Raw genomic sequence first — 16388 nt, forward strand, 5'->3', positions numbered from 1 at the left:
CAGGACAGCTATTACTGTGTAACAAATCTACATCAATCTGGTCAGCTTTTCAAAGTGAAACTGTAAAAACTTTCCATAAAAGTGACTAAAGATATAATAAAGGCACCATGCACCCTTAATAAAGTACCAAAACCAGATGGACATGATCGTACCTTTGGGCATAGCAGACACAAAACGTTTCCTCCACCAGGGCTTGTTTCTGTCAGACTTCTCATCATCACTGTCTTTTCGTTCTTCAATCTGTAGAAGGGCAGAGTCTACATTTGAGCATTTACCATATCAAGTGTCAAGACAAAATTTCTCCTTTACATCAGGTTTTACTACATTGACTGTAAAAACAAAACTACAGCAGAGCACAGAAAGCCATAGCAGATTAAGTTAGAAATATCCCACCTGAAGAGGGCAGCCTATAAATGCAAAACTAAAGACATGAGAAAACTTAGATTTCACTTATTTCTTTTTTAGAGAAAATTACTTCTCAGGATGCTGCAGCATTTTACATTTAAACACTACAACAAATCTATTTCTGAAGTCCCACCAAATCAAGTAAAGCTCATCCAGGAATTTTAACAGAAGCCAGATTCATGTAAGCCACTCTGAACATCTGTAGCTTTAGCTTGTAAAACATCATTGGCCAATGTTTAAAAGGTAACAAAAGCGCATTGTAATTCCTTGGCTAAACACATTTAATACCAGCTTTCTGGTGTTAGATGCATAATTAAAGTGGGCATGCTAGAAGAAAATAAAACAATAAATAGAAGCCTTACCTCTCCCCTAGAGGAGTCTTTACTGGGAGACGAAGACGATGACTGAGATGCAGCTACCAGAACAGCTGCTCCAGCGTTCGTGGTCGGCATAGGAAGCTCCCTCTCCTCATTACCAGGACGTCTGTTCCACCCAGGATCACTCATAGGTCTCCGAACTGACGATACTATATCTGAACTCCTACTGCGGACTAGCCTCTCTGGATAAGAATGCCTCTGCTTGAATGCTTCTAAATCAGTTGGAATTAAAGTGTGAAACCCAAAGTTTGGTAATCGGGCCTCATTACCTCCCATAGCTCCTTCCAAGATCGGTGGATCTGGTGGTGGATGAGAGGGTCTTGCATAGTGTACTTTAGGCCTTACTACAGCTGATGCACCTGCAGTCATAAGCATAAAAGAAGACACACACTTTTTTTTTTTAAGATTCTTCTAAATTAGCTGCTACTAACACAGAAGCATTGAAAAATGCCTATTTTTTAAAAAAAGCTTATTCTTTACAACTCACCCTCATTTGATGAGAGAGGGTCGAACAATGCAAGCAAAGAATCTGTCTGAGAAGGGGGAGATGTCAACTGACTGGCTCCTGAAATACAGGGGGGAGAAAAAAAAAAAGTTAGTGCTGTACCAAGAACTACCTACAACATAAGAGACACTGGAAAAACAGCCCTCAGCAACAAAAGTTTACAGAACTTATATTGCAAAATATTCTTAAAGATATTCTTATATGGACAGATCTCTGTAGTATGCTGAAATGATCAAAGAATTACATCACAATAAGTGGGGAAATCTCGAGGAGCAGACCAATTCCAAAATGCAAGAGGACAGTCAATGTAGTCAAACTGACTTAGGAAAACGTGATCTTGGATCTAGTACTCAAGCCCTAGTACTATAAAGTACTGGAGTCTCTTTGTCAAACAAATACACTGCTAGCAAATAAGGAAATGTTAAGCTTAGCCACCAGAACTTTGAAACTGGGAGAAATTGTAAAATTTAAGGATTCTACAAATGTCATTTGTGAGACTTCAGTTATCAGAGATTCTAATTCTCATTTACAGGTAATTAACTTACCGTGGGCTGTTTCATCCATGTCAGGACTTGTCACGGAATCTTTTCCCCCGAAGTCAGAGCTACATTCAGACCTGAGATCCTCAATCTTATTAGGAATATCTTCAGATGTTGCACTAATACCTTACACATAACAAAAGAAGCATCTGTAATAGTCTTTCAGAGAAAAAGGAAGCAAAATCCTGAAACTGTTAAAATGTTTGGTGAACACTGCAATAATCAAGTCCTAACTCACAGCAGCACCTAGAGACATTATGAATTTCTATACTCCTAAAATAACATTTTATTTCTGCTCTACAACTGTTTTAACACAGGCATGAATACACTTTGACAAATGGGCATTAGAAAGACACTTCACACTGTTAAATACTTTGCAGAAAACAAAGAACTGAAGTAGATAAATGCTGATTTACTTAAATAAAAGAAGTTGTGATAATAAAACTAAATGCAAGAAAGCTAGGAGTTTCTTCCAAATCAATACCCCACTGCTAACCATTGCTATTGCAGCACAGAGTATTCAACGCTCTGCTGCCTTTTTTATTTCTTCTGTAAGATGAACAAAGAATTACTGCTTTGAAAATTCCAGAATGAGTGCAAAAAGTTATTTTATGAGTGAAATAATGTATAACTAAAGCAAGCACAGCAAAGCGGATACTGATCATGTTCTAACAGAGAAGCGTGTTTTCAGAGACAATTAAACACACCTGATACAACACTGAGGCCTGGTGTACTGGGTCGAGAACTGACCTCCCTTACATCTGTGTCATCAGACGTGCTACCCAGCCCAGAACAGCTTTCCAGTTCTTGTAGTCTTTCCTCCTGTTTTAAGTCTGGGGCCTCTACAAAAAGGAGACAATGGAGAGTAGAGAGAAAAAGTATCATTACTCAATGCCATGCTCCCTTAATACTCACATACAGAAGGAAGGGGGATAGGATATGTGTTGATTTAGTATATTAAGTTCTAAGCTAACTCAACCACTTCAGCAAGAGTTTTCTTCCTATACAGAAGGCAAGACACTGCACAGATAGCAATGCTCTATCTGCACAGGCATTCTAAGAAGTTTTTACTGTTTTAAGTATTGTATTTCTTAGATACAACAGTATACAGTCAAATCTTCACTAACCAACGTAAGCTGTGATCCTACATAGCCCTACTTAACATCAAAGGGAAGGAAAGCAAACAGAATTTTGCTTTGCAATCCCTTCTCTCCCTTTTTGGCCCTTAAGAATTTCTTAAGTGACAGTAAGTCTCTCACAATGCTTTCTATCTTCTCTCTGCCTAGGAAGAGTTTGTCCTTTTAATACTGGAAGTATTCACAAACACTAACTTAACCCTAGGACAGTAATTTCTCAAAGAAAGAGAAGAAGAGGCTGTTGTTTTGCATTACATGCCTCTGGAAGAGTCTTGAGTCACGCTAAAGAAATAAGCAAGAACTGCATGATTCTGACCTGAATCACTTGGTAATACTTCCACACTCCATGCCTCACTTGTGGTTTCTGATATGGTTGAACCTGTGCAGGGATCAAGCAACACGGATCCTGAGCCTGGTAAACACAGCAAGCTGCCTAGCATGTTCTCTGCAGCTGCACCTGCAAAAGTAAAGCCAAAGCGTATAGCTAGATATAGGCTTCCTGAAGACAGCTCTAAGAGAGAAAAGTAGGAACACATTTTAAGCGTCCTTAATAAAGTAATCATGAAAGAAAATGTTTAAAAGATAGAAATGAGCAACTAAATACAATCCAGGTCATGCACACAAAATCCTCTTAAAGAAAAGCTCCAGTTTAATCAATGAAACACACCTATGTAGAAAGGGAGGAGGAAGGCTCTGCAGTCTCACTATTTTAGAGCAAGCATGAAGCATTTTAACATACCAGATGCACCACTGAGTTACCTGCTATTTCTTGCAAGCGATCTTCATCGATGTTTGGATCGAAGTCACTTCCCAAGACATCTGTACTCCATGTTTCACTCACAGTTTCTGATATATCTCTGTCATCAGTCAACCCCATCATATCACGGATTTCGAATTTACGGAGCTTGTCATCAAGATTGTCCTGAGTTGTGGCTATGTAAAAATAAAAAGTTCTCAATTTTTTGAAAGGCTTCTCCAATTACTTCTGATTGAAAATCTGTAAAAGTACATTATAGGGGGGAAAAAAAAAAAAACAAAACCAACAACACAAACAAAACAACCATCTAATTCTGTCAGGTAAGACAGTGTTTTAAAGTAAGGCCTGCAAAGCAGTATACTATTCAAGAGATGCTGCCTGAAAACAGTTTTTAAGCACATTTGAGACATAAGGAGAAAAATCTTAAACTACACATAGTGACCTAGCAACTAAATTGACAGACAAAATTAATAAAATTTAGCGCACTATCAAGAAACTGATACAATGCCTGTAAGAACTTATCACAGAAAAGCTTAGGCCTCTAGATATCATTCAAGTCCAAACCCTGTGCTCAAAACAGGGTCAATTACAGCAGGTTGCTCACGGTCATGTCCAATCATGTTTTGAGTATCTCCAGGCTAGAGACACCACAACCTCTTTGGGCAACCTGTTCCAGCGTTTGACAAATATATATTAAACAGGAAGCTATCCAGATGCTTTAAGACTACTCCAATCCATATCACCCTATTCCCTGAAGGGGAAAAACTCAGTATCAAGCAAAACTTTACAAGCAGTTTCCTATAAAGGACTTAAGCCTCGAAACACCATGCAACTTCCTTTTCCTAACAACAGACTGCAAGTAGTATTTCTTGAGAAAAAAAACCAAACCAAAACCATAAACAAATGCAAGAATGATTGCACAAGGAACACTTTTACTTATTTTTTCCTGAACTAGTCCATTTTTCAACCTTTTTCCACAGAACTCGGGCTTTACCATCTACAGCACCTCAGGCTCTTGTATTAGAGAATGTGCACCTGCCTTGTTCATGCTCTAACAGCTGCAGAGCTTCAACACCATTGCTCCCAGAGGGGCCTGCGCCAAGCTCTGACACAGACTCCCCTTCTAAATCCAAAGATGACACAGAGTTGGAGCGATTTGAAGGACCTGTAAAAACAGATTTTACTGTAAATCTAATTTGAATAACAGTTCCTAAATACACAGCATTTACAATCCAGGACACAATTGACTAGAAAGATGAAAAGAAATAAAGTAGCAGTTCCAATATAAAATACTGAATTGATGAACTAAATGTGCATTTGCCCTACTCTTGATCCCTAAACCTATATAGGTTTAGAGTACTATACTAACAGTAATCTACAAATACATTACCAGAAATGGCTAGAATCTCAACATTACCATACTTAACTGTAACTAAAAACTCAATAAAGTCTTTGCCACTAATTTATTTATGCATCCATTAATTTGTTTTCTTATTTTGAGGAGAGAGAGAACAAAAACTAAGCTATGGAAGTTATACAAAATAATGCATGCCGAGTAATCTGTACAAACCTCTTCAATACCACAAATAAGCCTGTGCTTTGTTGTGTGTCTGAGCTTCATATAAAGGAGTTGTCCAGAGTCCAGAAACTATTCTGAGGTATGTAATAGCTTATTAAAACATGATGAAAAGTAAGTCTGAGAAGTCTAAGTTTAGAGCCAAGTTAGATTATCTTAATAATTAGTATTGCACTTAAGTTTCAAAAAAAAAAAAAAAAAATTTTAAAAATGCCTGTTTTCTTTTTCTAAATACACTTAGTTTTTTCTTCCTAATTCTCAGACTCAATTATGCCTTTGCAGTTCAAAATTTAGCTCCAGACTTTTTTCTTTGAATGGCTAAGAGAAAAGACAGGCTCTCACAATAAAATAGCACAGTCTTCAAAATGGCAAAGATGACATGCTGTGTTTAACAGAAGTTCCTTTTATAGTTAAGGGAAAAAAAAGAAAGGGACAAAATTTCTTCAAGACTTAAGTAGCCCTTCACCTTCAGATATTCCTTCCAGATTATCACTGCAGAGGGAAAAGCGCAAGGTTTTATCAGGTTTACCATGGAGTTTGTTTTCATCAACAGGGACATCTCCTTGTGCGCCATCTGCAAGCTGCATATTTAAGACCTGGAGAATGCGGGAAAGAAACAAGACTTCCTTAAAATAATCTATTTTTCAGATAATTAAATAGTAAATAAAACATTACACACATTTTTTGCATTGTTTTCCCTAGATGTTAATGGCACAATCAAATTTCTAACATACAGTTTGAAAAAAGACAGCTATCTTCAAAGTCAGAGCCTGGGGAGAACATAAGGTAACCAAGACGCGAACATAAGGCAAGTCCTGATAACAATGGAGCCACCAGCTCCCTCATCACCCCGGAAGACTAATATAACATGGAAACTGATCCTTACAAGGCTGCAAAAGGAGATAATCTGAACTATCTGGCAAGGCAGCAAAGATGAAAGCAGAAGCTGTGCTACGGCTGGTGGAAAAAAAACCAGCCTTACCCTAAGCAACACAGTCTGAAGGCATTCATGGCGGCACAACCACAGCTCTGCCCTCACAAGAAGCTGGGCCTGTGTGTTTCAAGTCTGAGCTGCCAAAAACGTCGGGATCAGCGTTCCAGTTCTGTCATTCACCTGTGCCACTTGATCGAAAGGACAGAGCATGCAGACAGATAAGTGAATCAGTTTCTTTAGGCTCAGAAACAATAGCCCAAATTTGCTCTTAAGCATGCTAGATGACAAAGCCTCTTCATCAATCTGCCAAGTTCACTTTTACTGTGTTAATATACTGCTTTTCACACCTTGCAGATATATTAACTGAGGGCGGGGGGGGGACACACAGACGGGACACCTAACAAAGGGAAATTTGAAAGCTACAACCCCCAAGTTCAGTAAAATGAAGTAAGGATTTTAATTCCCATTCTAGATTTATTACCCGAACTTAGTGTCACAACTTCATTGTTCTGCTATTAGAGAACACAGAGGCTATACGTTTCAAAACATCTGAGACATGATAGTTTTTGCATACCTCATTTTCTGACATCATTCCTGGAGTAATCTGTGGACCTGTCCCCAAAGAAATCACCAGCACTTCTTCCGGCTGAACTTCTGGGATAGTCTCCTGGGAGGATCCTTCATGATCTCCATGCTGATCCATTAGAATATTTGATCTACTTCTGCTACGAGTTGCTAAGAAAGTATTTTAAAATATCAACATCAGAAAGCTTTTCCTTGTTTGAAGAGGAAAAAGACAATACAATGGAAATACAGAACGGCAATGTTTTGAATTAATAATATGCATACTAAATAAACTTACAAAATGAAAAGTCATATTAGACTGAGAGATGGAACTAGTGTTTAAATTTGAGTACTGAACTGTGAAAAAGCAAACTTTCAACATAAAAGTTTAGAGAAACAAGGTATACTATGTCCTGTTTGCCTACACAAATATAGTTTACTCCAATCACAGAAAGACCCGTAATAAATTAATTGAGAAAATGAAGAAGTTTGTTACCAACAAAAAAATGTCAAGGTTCCTGTGGTTTGTAGCTCTGTTTAATTGATTTATTTAGAAGCTTTTTCTCCTAAAAAGCAGGGAAATCTTATTCTAACAGGTGTGTCAAACTCAGACACACAATTCAACATTAGGTGGTTTACTTTGATTATTTTGTGACTCTTCATTACCCTTTTCAAGTAGCCTCATATTCCCACATTTGGCACCGTGGAAGGAAAAACACCCACATGGAATTAAGATTTCTAAGTATGGCAGCATGACACCAGTTATTTCTTTACCTGATTCGGGGAAAACAAGGCAAGTGTGCAGAAGTCACAGCCAAATTCTGATTATCACACAAAGGCACACAAGGTCTTTTTAAAAACTACATGTACATATGAAATGAGTTTCATATAGAAAACAATGAAGAAATCTGAAAAAGCAACTGATTGCCAAAGTAAACCAAAGGCATGCTTAGTCATGTGTTATAAGTAAAAGTTTCACAGTGAAGAATGGAAAGAGGGCATTACCCACCAAAAGGGGTTACTAGAGTTATATGAGCTGAAAGATTGGTAGCAGAAGTATCCCAGGCAGTAATGGCTGCCAATTGCTGTCCTGGATTTCGAAAGCATTAAAATGAAACAAAAGAAATAAAAACTTTGAGCAAAAACTATTTTATACCATAAAATAAATGCTGTTGAGCCACTGCTTTATAGGCATAAGACCAGAACCATTCAGAAGTAGAGTTAAAACAACATGGGATAGGTTTGTTTTGGGGTTGGTTTTGTGGGGTTTTTTGCCACTTATCAGGCTCTACATATTTTTATCCTGTTAGACACTAACACCAAATATCTCAAACAAACAAAAATATCCCATGCGGTCATATTAATGTAAATATACACTAAAGGAGAGTAGTACACTTCCTATTTTAAGAGAAAATATTATTGAAATGGAAAAGTTCAAGACCCAGAAATCCTATTCAAAAAGAGGACGAAAACCAAACAAACGTAAAATTGCATTACAATATACTAACGTTTAGAATTAGACCGGGCAAATAATGGAAGAAGAAGAAAGCTTCTCAGCACATACTCTAAAAGTTCTGCTCTTGCTTTTTCACCCTCCTCCACATTTGCTCTCTTCTGAGACACAAAAATTTGAAACTTATTCTATCCCACTAATTAAATGTCATTGCTTCCACCTTACCACTTTCCTAAGCAATCTTCTCTCCTAGATCTGCTTCCCATCTTCAAACTTTCCCTTTATTATCATTGCACTAGCGTGACTACCAACCACTCCAGCATTTTTCTCAAGTTCAGTCCAGAGTGATGAAGCTCACCATGCTTGCATCAGAAAGTAAGGAAGTTACCTGACTTTCTATGCAAAAGAAAATTCTTCACCATCTACATAGAAAAAGTAAGAACTGAAGGTGTAGTCCAAGAGTAGCCCCAAGAGATGACTGAAAAAATGGCACAGAAAATGTATCAAGGTATCAGAAATCATGCAAGAAGTCTGCTCGCTCTCCTTACCTATCGGTAATCGATTTTTTTTGTTAGCTGGAGTAGTTGCAGGAGAAAGTTGTGGGGTATTATATGGAGTCATTTCCAGGCTGCTGCTTTTCCCCGGTTTGTTCTGGGGTAAGTTTGCCAGCAAGTTTTCCAAAGCCATCCGATCTTCCTTAAGTTGATCGCTTGACATTACATTCCGCATAAAGCCAACCTAAAAATTTACAGTTAGTCTTGGTAAGAATTGCAGTGTAAATTATCAGCCTTGTTTATCCTATCTGTAAACATATGGGGACAAGTTTATACTACTCTTTTTTAAGAATTTAAGATATTACCAGAGTAGTTAGCTGGCTGTATGTCATGTAAACCACTGTTCTACTCAACCCCTCCAGAAGGTTAACAGAAGACATTGGAGGAGTTTCAACAGCACGCCCATCGATTACTACATCCAGGAAAGCAGCAACACAGCTCTGCAAAGAGAAGACAGTTTTTAAATGAGACACTATTTACTACAGTTTGGAAAGAACATAAGTTACAACAAGAGTTAAGTAGTTTACATAACGATGTAAGTTTTGCTTCCTACTTTTAAAATCTTAGGATAAAATACCATGTATCATTAAAATCACTGAAGAGCAAGCAAGGAAAGCATGCAGTTAGTTTTAGCATTTCCTTCATTCCTTATCTGCAGTCAAAAGTATTATTTATTTAAGTGTCTTCTTACAATTTTTAAAAAAATTAAACTTTTATGGCAATTAAACTGCCCCTTCCGGAAGCATCTACTGAGCACAGACTAAAAGTGAAACAAGGAAGCAACACACAATATCACTTTCTAATCTGATTGAATGCTACTTGTATAATAAATGTGTAACTTTGTATGATAACTATGTAACAATTATAGTTAGCAAAACCGTGGAAGTTACACAAACAAATCAACAGTTTTTTAAACATATGGCAATACAAAGATCATTAGTTTCACTGTTCCTCTGGTGAAGCTAATTTCAGTATTGCTATGGACGATTCATACTAACAAAGGAAAAGCTGAACAAAAAAAAAAGCAAAACTACACAAAAATGTGACAGAAGTTCCTTGCACTAACAAATTACTTGGCGTTAAACCAGATTTCATACAAAAGATGTCTTCAGATCAATGTGTTTTCTTTAGATTCAGTAGAAGAAACACAGAGAATAATTCAGCATGTCAGTTTAAAAAGGTAACTTGCTTTTATTTCTTTTTTGTAGTTTGTTTTGAGAAGTATTATGTCAGAGTAGAGGCAAGAATCCCCAACCCTTAACTCTAGCACTCAAGATTTTGTTCCCAGCTTTGTGCAGGATTTAATCTGTCTTTCAGTACATGTAACTTGGAAGTTGAACACTTAGAAAGTCCTTTGCAATGTCTGACACAAGTGACTGCAGAAGGAGGAAGTACAAATGCAAGTCTTAGCTTTTTTTAGTCTGGGTTCTTACTTTGTCAAATTTAGCAAGGTTACTCTTCATGCGTGGATCTCCCTCTTCAGAACCCGTCATTGCCAATTGCTGCAGAAGTCTCCCAACCTGAAATGAAAAAGTATGAAGAATAAGCATTTCAAATCATCATCATGATGGACCCGATTATAAAAAATAGTTTAAAAAATTCCTCCATTCTAAATTTTTTTTCAGTTAATACTCTGAGAAATACTCCTGATTGAGTGGACAGAGTCTTAAACTTGCTTTCAGGGCAGAAAAAATGCAAGAAGCTTTAGAAAAAAAGCAGTCATTGCATTTACCAAGAAAATTTGCACACACAGTATGCTATGAGCATCCATACTTCCCCCCCTTCCCAGGAACAAAGCATGTTTTGTTTTTACAACACGTCAGAATTGAGAGTTGAATCTAGGTCATCTTAAACCTAGAGACTTTAACAGGCTATATATATTTTACTAAGAATATGTGGAGGATAAAAAATAGCAAGAGGGCTAACCCTTGTTTCAGAGCATATATTCCTTATTAATCTCCAACTGCAAAACAACTCTCAAATTTAAAGAGCTGCCAACTGCAAGCTCTCCTACAACAGGCAAGCAGTGACACAGGAGAGGATTGCTAATGTATTTTAGGAAAACACTGGCAAGGCCCTGTCAGTAACAGTCTAGTGAGTAAAACTCACCAGAAGGATTATACTGTGAGAATCACTCACTGTCCAGTTTATAGACAACATTAAAAAGTAGGTTTTGTTCCTTGTGTGGCGAATATCCTCAGTCAGACAAGCGTTGCTTAATACCTTCAGACTACACCTCTACATGCTATCATTAAATTGCCCAAGTATTTGCACAAAGACAAAAATTTGTCGTGAGGCCCAGGGAATACTCTAAGGTCTAATGAAACAGTAGATAGCTACCCACCAGAAATACTGGTCATTACTGCCAGACAAGAATGTTTTTTCAGCAAAATATTTCATTATTTTGTGCAATACCTGGCATAATATTTAACATTAGCAAGAACAGCACAACTTTCATTTACACACATTCCAGAATTCATCACATAGTCACTTTTACACTTTAGCTTCCATCCCTTATAATAGCTTTTATAAAGTACATTTGCAACTCTTTTAAGAGATAAAGGAATACATGCTATCAATTTTTTAAAGTCAATATTTTAAGCAAACAGATAAACTTTAGAGCATGCCTTTTCAGCGACAATTAACACAAATATTTTGCTAGCATTTGTCTTATAGGTAGGAGGGACAGTACCTTTACATTTACTGTAGTAACATCAGTTCTAGTGGGGAGAAAAAAAAAAAGGCCAAGAACATTTCTTTTTTTTTTTTTTTTTTAAGACTACTTTAAAGTGAATCATACCTGCATCAGATTAAATCTTGCCACCTCATTTATAGGAGCATCAGAAATGATCCCATACTGTTCTGGGTTAACAATTGCAGGACAGATGAAACACGCTAGAAGAAGATCTGTGCACATTGCTCTGACCTCCCCAACCTCCAGCCTGTCTACACACGAGAGCGTTTTGTACATTTGTGACACAATCCATCTCAAGCTGTGAGGAAAACAGTAAGTGTTTTGTTTGAGATAGCCAATGAATTTGTTCACCAAGGTCACCAGCTTGGCCTCATTGGAGTCAACCATCTCTTGGACTCTTTGCTTGAACTTTTCTGTGCCTTTCTCTCCAAATAACTTTTCCTGTTGTACTGGGGAGAATCTCTCAATTAACTTGTTTGGATCAGTTTCCAAGTGGTCTTCATCTTCAACCAGAAGCTGCATGATTGGCTCATGTAAAGTTGCAGTAAGAAAAAGTTTTGCAGAAAAGAGTCCTTCAGAGAAAAGTTTGAATAAGATGCTGAATGCACAGGTGCCTCGTCTCAACAGCCGCCTAGGGTTGTCGCTTTCCTTGAGTTCAAATTCAATCAAGTAACGAAGGACCTGGAGGAGGTAGCTCTCATCCTCCTGCATGATGCAGTTGCCATAAATGGAGGTAAAGACTGTGTGAATGACACTCTGAGTGTTGTCCTGGTTGAGCTTCTCTCCAGCAACCAGACAGGATGCAATAAGCCTAGGGTTCTCTCTCAATCTGTTTAGGAATTCTCCATAAGCAGTCTCCTGAAATCCCAACTGCTTATATCCATCTACAAACTGTGTGTCCTCCAGGATTTTAGCATGCTGGCAACATTCAGCAGGAGAAGCTTCAGCACTTTAAACAAAAACATTGAAACAGTTTAAGTAACTCTTAAGCAAACAAACTTCATAAAAGATGCTACATGGTCAATCTATTAACAAGACTACAACCAAGGAAAAAAGTCTTTCTGTACAGTTAATACAAATGATTTGCAAATTCAGGAATAAGGAGAATTTGCTCCAATAAACTATGAACAGAAGCAAAACACACACATATATTAAAAAAAGGTAGCTTAAACAGCCAACAAGTAAGTTGCAGGTGAGTCAGATTCCCTAGTTGAGATCTGCTTTAAAACCTTACTATTTTTACGATTAGTACAGCAAAGGACTCCAGATACCAAATGCAAAAAATCTGATGGATTTGCTGCAATTCACAGAAGTTTAGGAGCTTGTTCTTGCCAGGACCACCCCCACCCCTGAAATCACCTTGTTATGATCAGTCTGTCCAAGTTAATCCTTTGCTGCTTGGAAATCCATGCTGTGCGGTACAGCTTTTCAGCTGTCTTCAATACATCTGCATTGAGCCTCTGAATAAGTTGCTTTTCTGAATTTACATACAGCCGTTCCTGCTTGAGGTGATGAGCTAGCGTGTGTATATCCAGCTTCACCATCTTGGGCAGCGAGCGGGTAACACAGTACTCACTGAAAGAAAGAAAGAAAGAAAGAAAAAACAAAACAGGTGAATTACAACAGTTAGGGAACAAGTTCTGTCAGCCTCAATGAAGTGATAAGCAGGTCATAAACTTACACTTAGCAGTAAATACTGCTGTGCCCCTTCCATGGTAGCATATTAATATATTCTCTCAAATCCACAGCCCACCACTTAATGACTGAGTCACTCCTTAATGCAAGGTTTCCTAATTGCCAATTTCATTAACCCCTTGTTATGTCAGCACATCAGGGACACCTGCATAGTAGCAAATGGTATTTTCAACTCACACTCATGAACTGAAATAGTAATACAGTACAGCGCTACAAAACTCCTGCACCACACCTCCAATACACAAGGTAAGAAACCGGCCATTACTTGGAGAGATGTGGCCCTTGCTGCAGCTTAAGTGACACAGGCTTATGGAGATGAAGAGGGGTCCTGTTCCAACCCACAGTCTGGTGAACAGGCAAAAAGATTTCTGCACTTACTACTTTGTCCTAAAGCACGCCCACGTAACGCAGCACTATCCAAGTACTTGGGTGTGGTTATCTCTGGCCTGTTAAAACAAATGACCTCTCTCACCTATGCATAAGAAGCACCAAGCTCCCAATATTGGTGTTTTCTGCTAAGAAATTTTAAATAATACTATTACTAATTAAAAAAAAATTAAATAAAATCAAGGAGTATCAATACCCAGATAAGGCAGAAGTTGGAAATTAAGTCTGGAGACTTTGCTCAACAGTAGAACTCATTCAGAAAAAATTCCTCAAATATTTCAATTCAGAAGAATATTTCTTTGGGCCATGATCCAAAAATGTTGTTTTAAAGAGAGAAAAACTGAAACAACCGTAGGCTTTCATAGCACATCAGGGACAAAAATCCACACAAACTACTGTTATGTTGCAATGTAACATCAGCTCTAACTTCATAATTAGACAACTTCTTAAGTTACCAGTTAGCAGTTAAAGACTACCACACCATTCAAAACAAGTTCAAGGAGCTAATCCATCTAAAAATGAACTCTATGGAAGAAAAAAAACCATCACCTGCATTAATGCTGACAAGGGAAGGGGTAGAACCATGCAGATCAGATTATGTTTCCATGGAATTAATGATTAACTGCTTTACATCTTCTTCCCCACCAGAACTAACAGCCACACTAGTTGATTTGGGAAGAAAAAGGGGTTGATCCAGATATAATGTGTAACAGCTATCTGTCAGATATATTGCTAATGGATATATGTCAGAGCTGTCAAGGTGTCTGGCGATGAACCCTTCAAAGCCATACTACAGTTAAATGAAAAATTTACTTCCCGCAACCTGTAGTGACTCTTGAGGAGCCCTGCTCCACAAAACCATTTAGTCCATGCTTGAGAAACTACAAATAATGTAGTTATAATGTGCAGCCTAATGCTCTCCCCTTTTAGTGTTTTAAAGATCTGTGGTTCACTGCTCAGCATAGCAGGAGATGATCCTCTCTGAAGAATACAGATTAGCTCCCTAATTAGGCACAGGTTTTACATTTGTTGGGATTTTTTCAGTGTGTGGAGAAAGCCTGATAACCAGGTGCACTGACAACCATCACTGAGTTTTAACCTCACAACCAAAACCCTAGCAGAGACAAAAAGAGATGCTGTCACAAGCCTTCATGCATAAAAAATTGCAATCTTATTACACTTGATGGTTTGAAGGCCATTCCTAGCAAATACAAACAACTGTGTATATAAAGCTCTCAAACAAACAAAAAAACCCCCCACCCAACCAAAAAAACCCAGCAACCCTAATCAGTGGTTACAGCTGATGCATCCAAAAATGAGATTAAGCAAGGAACTTGAAGGATGCGCTAATTTAGATGTTTTTAACTAGGATGGTCTCAGAGAAATGATTACAAAAAGAAACACTGACATTACTGCCAAAGTGCTCTGAGAAACAAATAATGACTTCTTACAACAAATTTATTTTTGGTTCCAGAATTTAAGGGCTCACAAAAAAAATAGCAGTAAACTTGATACTGCCTGAAAACACAACAGTAACTAGTTATTAGGCTATAAGCTATTAGTATCAGCCAGGAAAAAGAGGTTGCATCCATAAAAACCATACATTCACAAGATCTGCAGAACTACCTTCTGTCTTTTCAGATGCTTTCCACTGTAAGGCTGTACCTAAGAGTAATCATAGTTTATCAAAACTTAACAGTTTTAGTCGACATTTTCTGTTTTAAGGTGTCCACCCACCAGCTCCACTTTTCTGGACAGAAAGTTCATCCAAGTGGTTCTCCTGCTTGTAAGCAAGTTTTGAGAAGGAACAGGGGACCCACATGGGGTATCCCCTATGAACAGCCTGTTGACTTCGCCCACGTTCCTATGCCTTTGCCTTGCCAAATCTCAAAACAAGTTTCTATTTTTGCGTCACTCGTTATAAACACATTTAACAGTAGACAAGCCAATTAAATGGCTTCTGAGGTGTCCAATATACTTACAAGTAAAGTGATTTCTCTCACTGACTCAATATATATATATTTTTTTTTTTTTTTTTTTACTAGAGAAGATATTTTCAGCATCAGGGATGGGCTAAGCACTCCGACAGCTTTCAGCCTCTGAGGAAAGACCATTCTTTTTTCCCCTGGACCACAGGTGGGAGTGAACTCCAAAAGCCCAGTCAGCAAAAGAGACAAAGGTGGCCTGGAAACAATACACCTTTTCTGGTAAGTTATGATTATCAAAACAGCAGTTAAATTGCTGGTAACCTTTTCTGGAGCTACGGACAATTAAAAAAAAAAAAAAAAAAAATCAGTTAATACTCAGAAAGCATGTAAGACTCCCACACAGTCCAGACACCTAATACACATGCATATAATCCACTTGTCCAACAAAACAGTAGAAAAGGTCAGACTACTGCAAAACAATACTGTACCATTTGTGATGCCACCTGAAAAAGAAAAAGACAGTATGGGCATCGCACACACTCGGAAAGTGAAGTTACCACCTAACACACAAACGATTTGGGCATCTCCTCATGGCAGAGCATCACAGCCATTAAACAGAGACACTGAAGCACTGAGTAACTGTGAGAAACCGCACTCTACTGTGCATTCTGATTTTTTGCAAACTAACTGCCACCATGAACTTCAGGCCCAAAACAAAACAAAGCTCCAAAGGCTACCAGTACCCACACCTGTACTTCTAAATATACTGGTCCCATGACTACTTGATAATATCCTATCAATTGGACACTACCCGTGTGTCTATCTTATCTGTCTCTACTGCAGAACACCATAAATAACGAAAGTAAGATGAGAATTGATTAGG

General features: G+C 37.9%; 2 protein-coding genes across 7 annotated transcripts in view; one reads left to right on the forward strand and one right to left on the reverse strand.

Annotated features, from left to right (window-relative positions):
• HSPA5 (heat shock protein family A (Hsp70) member 5) overlaps positions 1–16388 on the forward strand; it is a 101047-nt gene that overhangs the window by 73422 nt on the left and 11237 nt on the right. The window lies entirely within an intron of this gene.
• Positions 1–16388, reverse strand: part of GAPVD1 (GTPase activating protein and VPS9 domains 1) — a 32333-nt gene that overhangs the window by 12384 nt on the left and 3561 nt on the right. The window contains exons 1-17 of one of the 6 annotated variants that reach the window (XM_052815892.1): positions 15560–15576; positions 12855–13070; positions 11601–12444; positions 10234–10320; positions 9106–9240; positions 8795–8984; positions 7803–7883; positions 6804–6964; positions 5762–5891; positions 4759–4884; positions 3722–3895; positions 3279–3419; positions 2534–2668; positions 1833–1952; positions 1270–1347; positions 768–1141; positions 153–240 (exon numbers count right to left, since the gene is read on the reverse strand). In XM_052815892.1, the coding sequence (XP_052671852.1) occupies positions 153–240; positions 768–1141; positions 1270–1347; positions 1833–1952; positions 2534–2668; positions 3279–3419; positions 3722–3895; positions 4759–4884; positions 5762–5891; positions 6804–6964; positions 7803–7883; positions 8795–8984; positions 9106–9240; positions 10234–10320; positions 11601–12444; positions 12855–13039 (3049 nt within the window). In that variant the 5' untranslated portion in view covers positions 13040–13070; positions 15560–15576. Of the gene's footprint in view, positions 1–152; positions 241–767; positions 1142–1269; positions 1348–1832; positions 1953–2533; positions 2669–3278; positions 3420–3721; positions 3896–4758; positions 4885–5761; positions 5892–6803; positions 6965–7802; positions 7884–8794; positions 8985–9105; positions 9241–10233; positions 10321–11600; positions 12445–12854; positions 13071–15559; positions 15577–16388 lie in introns of those variants that run through there. The other 5 variants (XM_052815891.1, XM_052815886.1, XM_052815887.1 and 2 more) reach the window with 5 other exon arrangements.

This window comes from Harpia harpyja, chromosome 19, assembly GCF_026419915.1.
Source record: "Harpia harpyja isolate bHarHar1 chromosome 19, bHarHar1 primary haplotype, whole genome shotgun sequence".
Lineage (NCBI taxonomy): Eukaryota > Metazoa > Chordata > Aves > Accipitriformes > Accipitridae > Harpia > Harpia harpyja.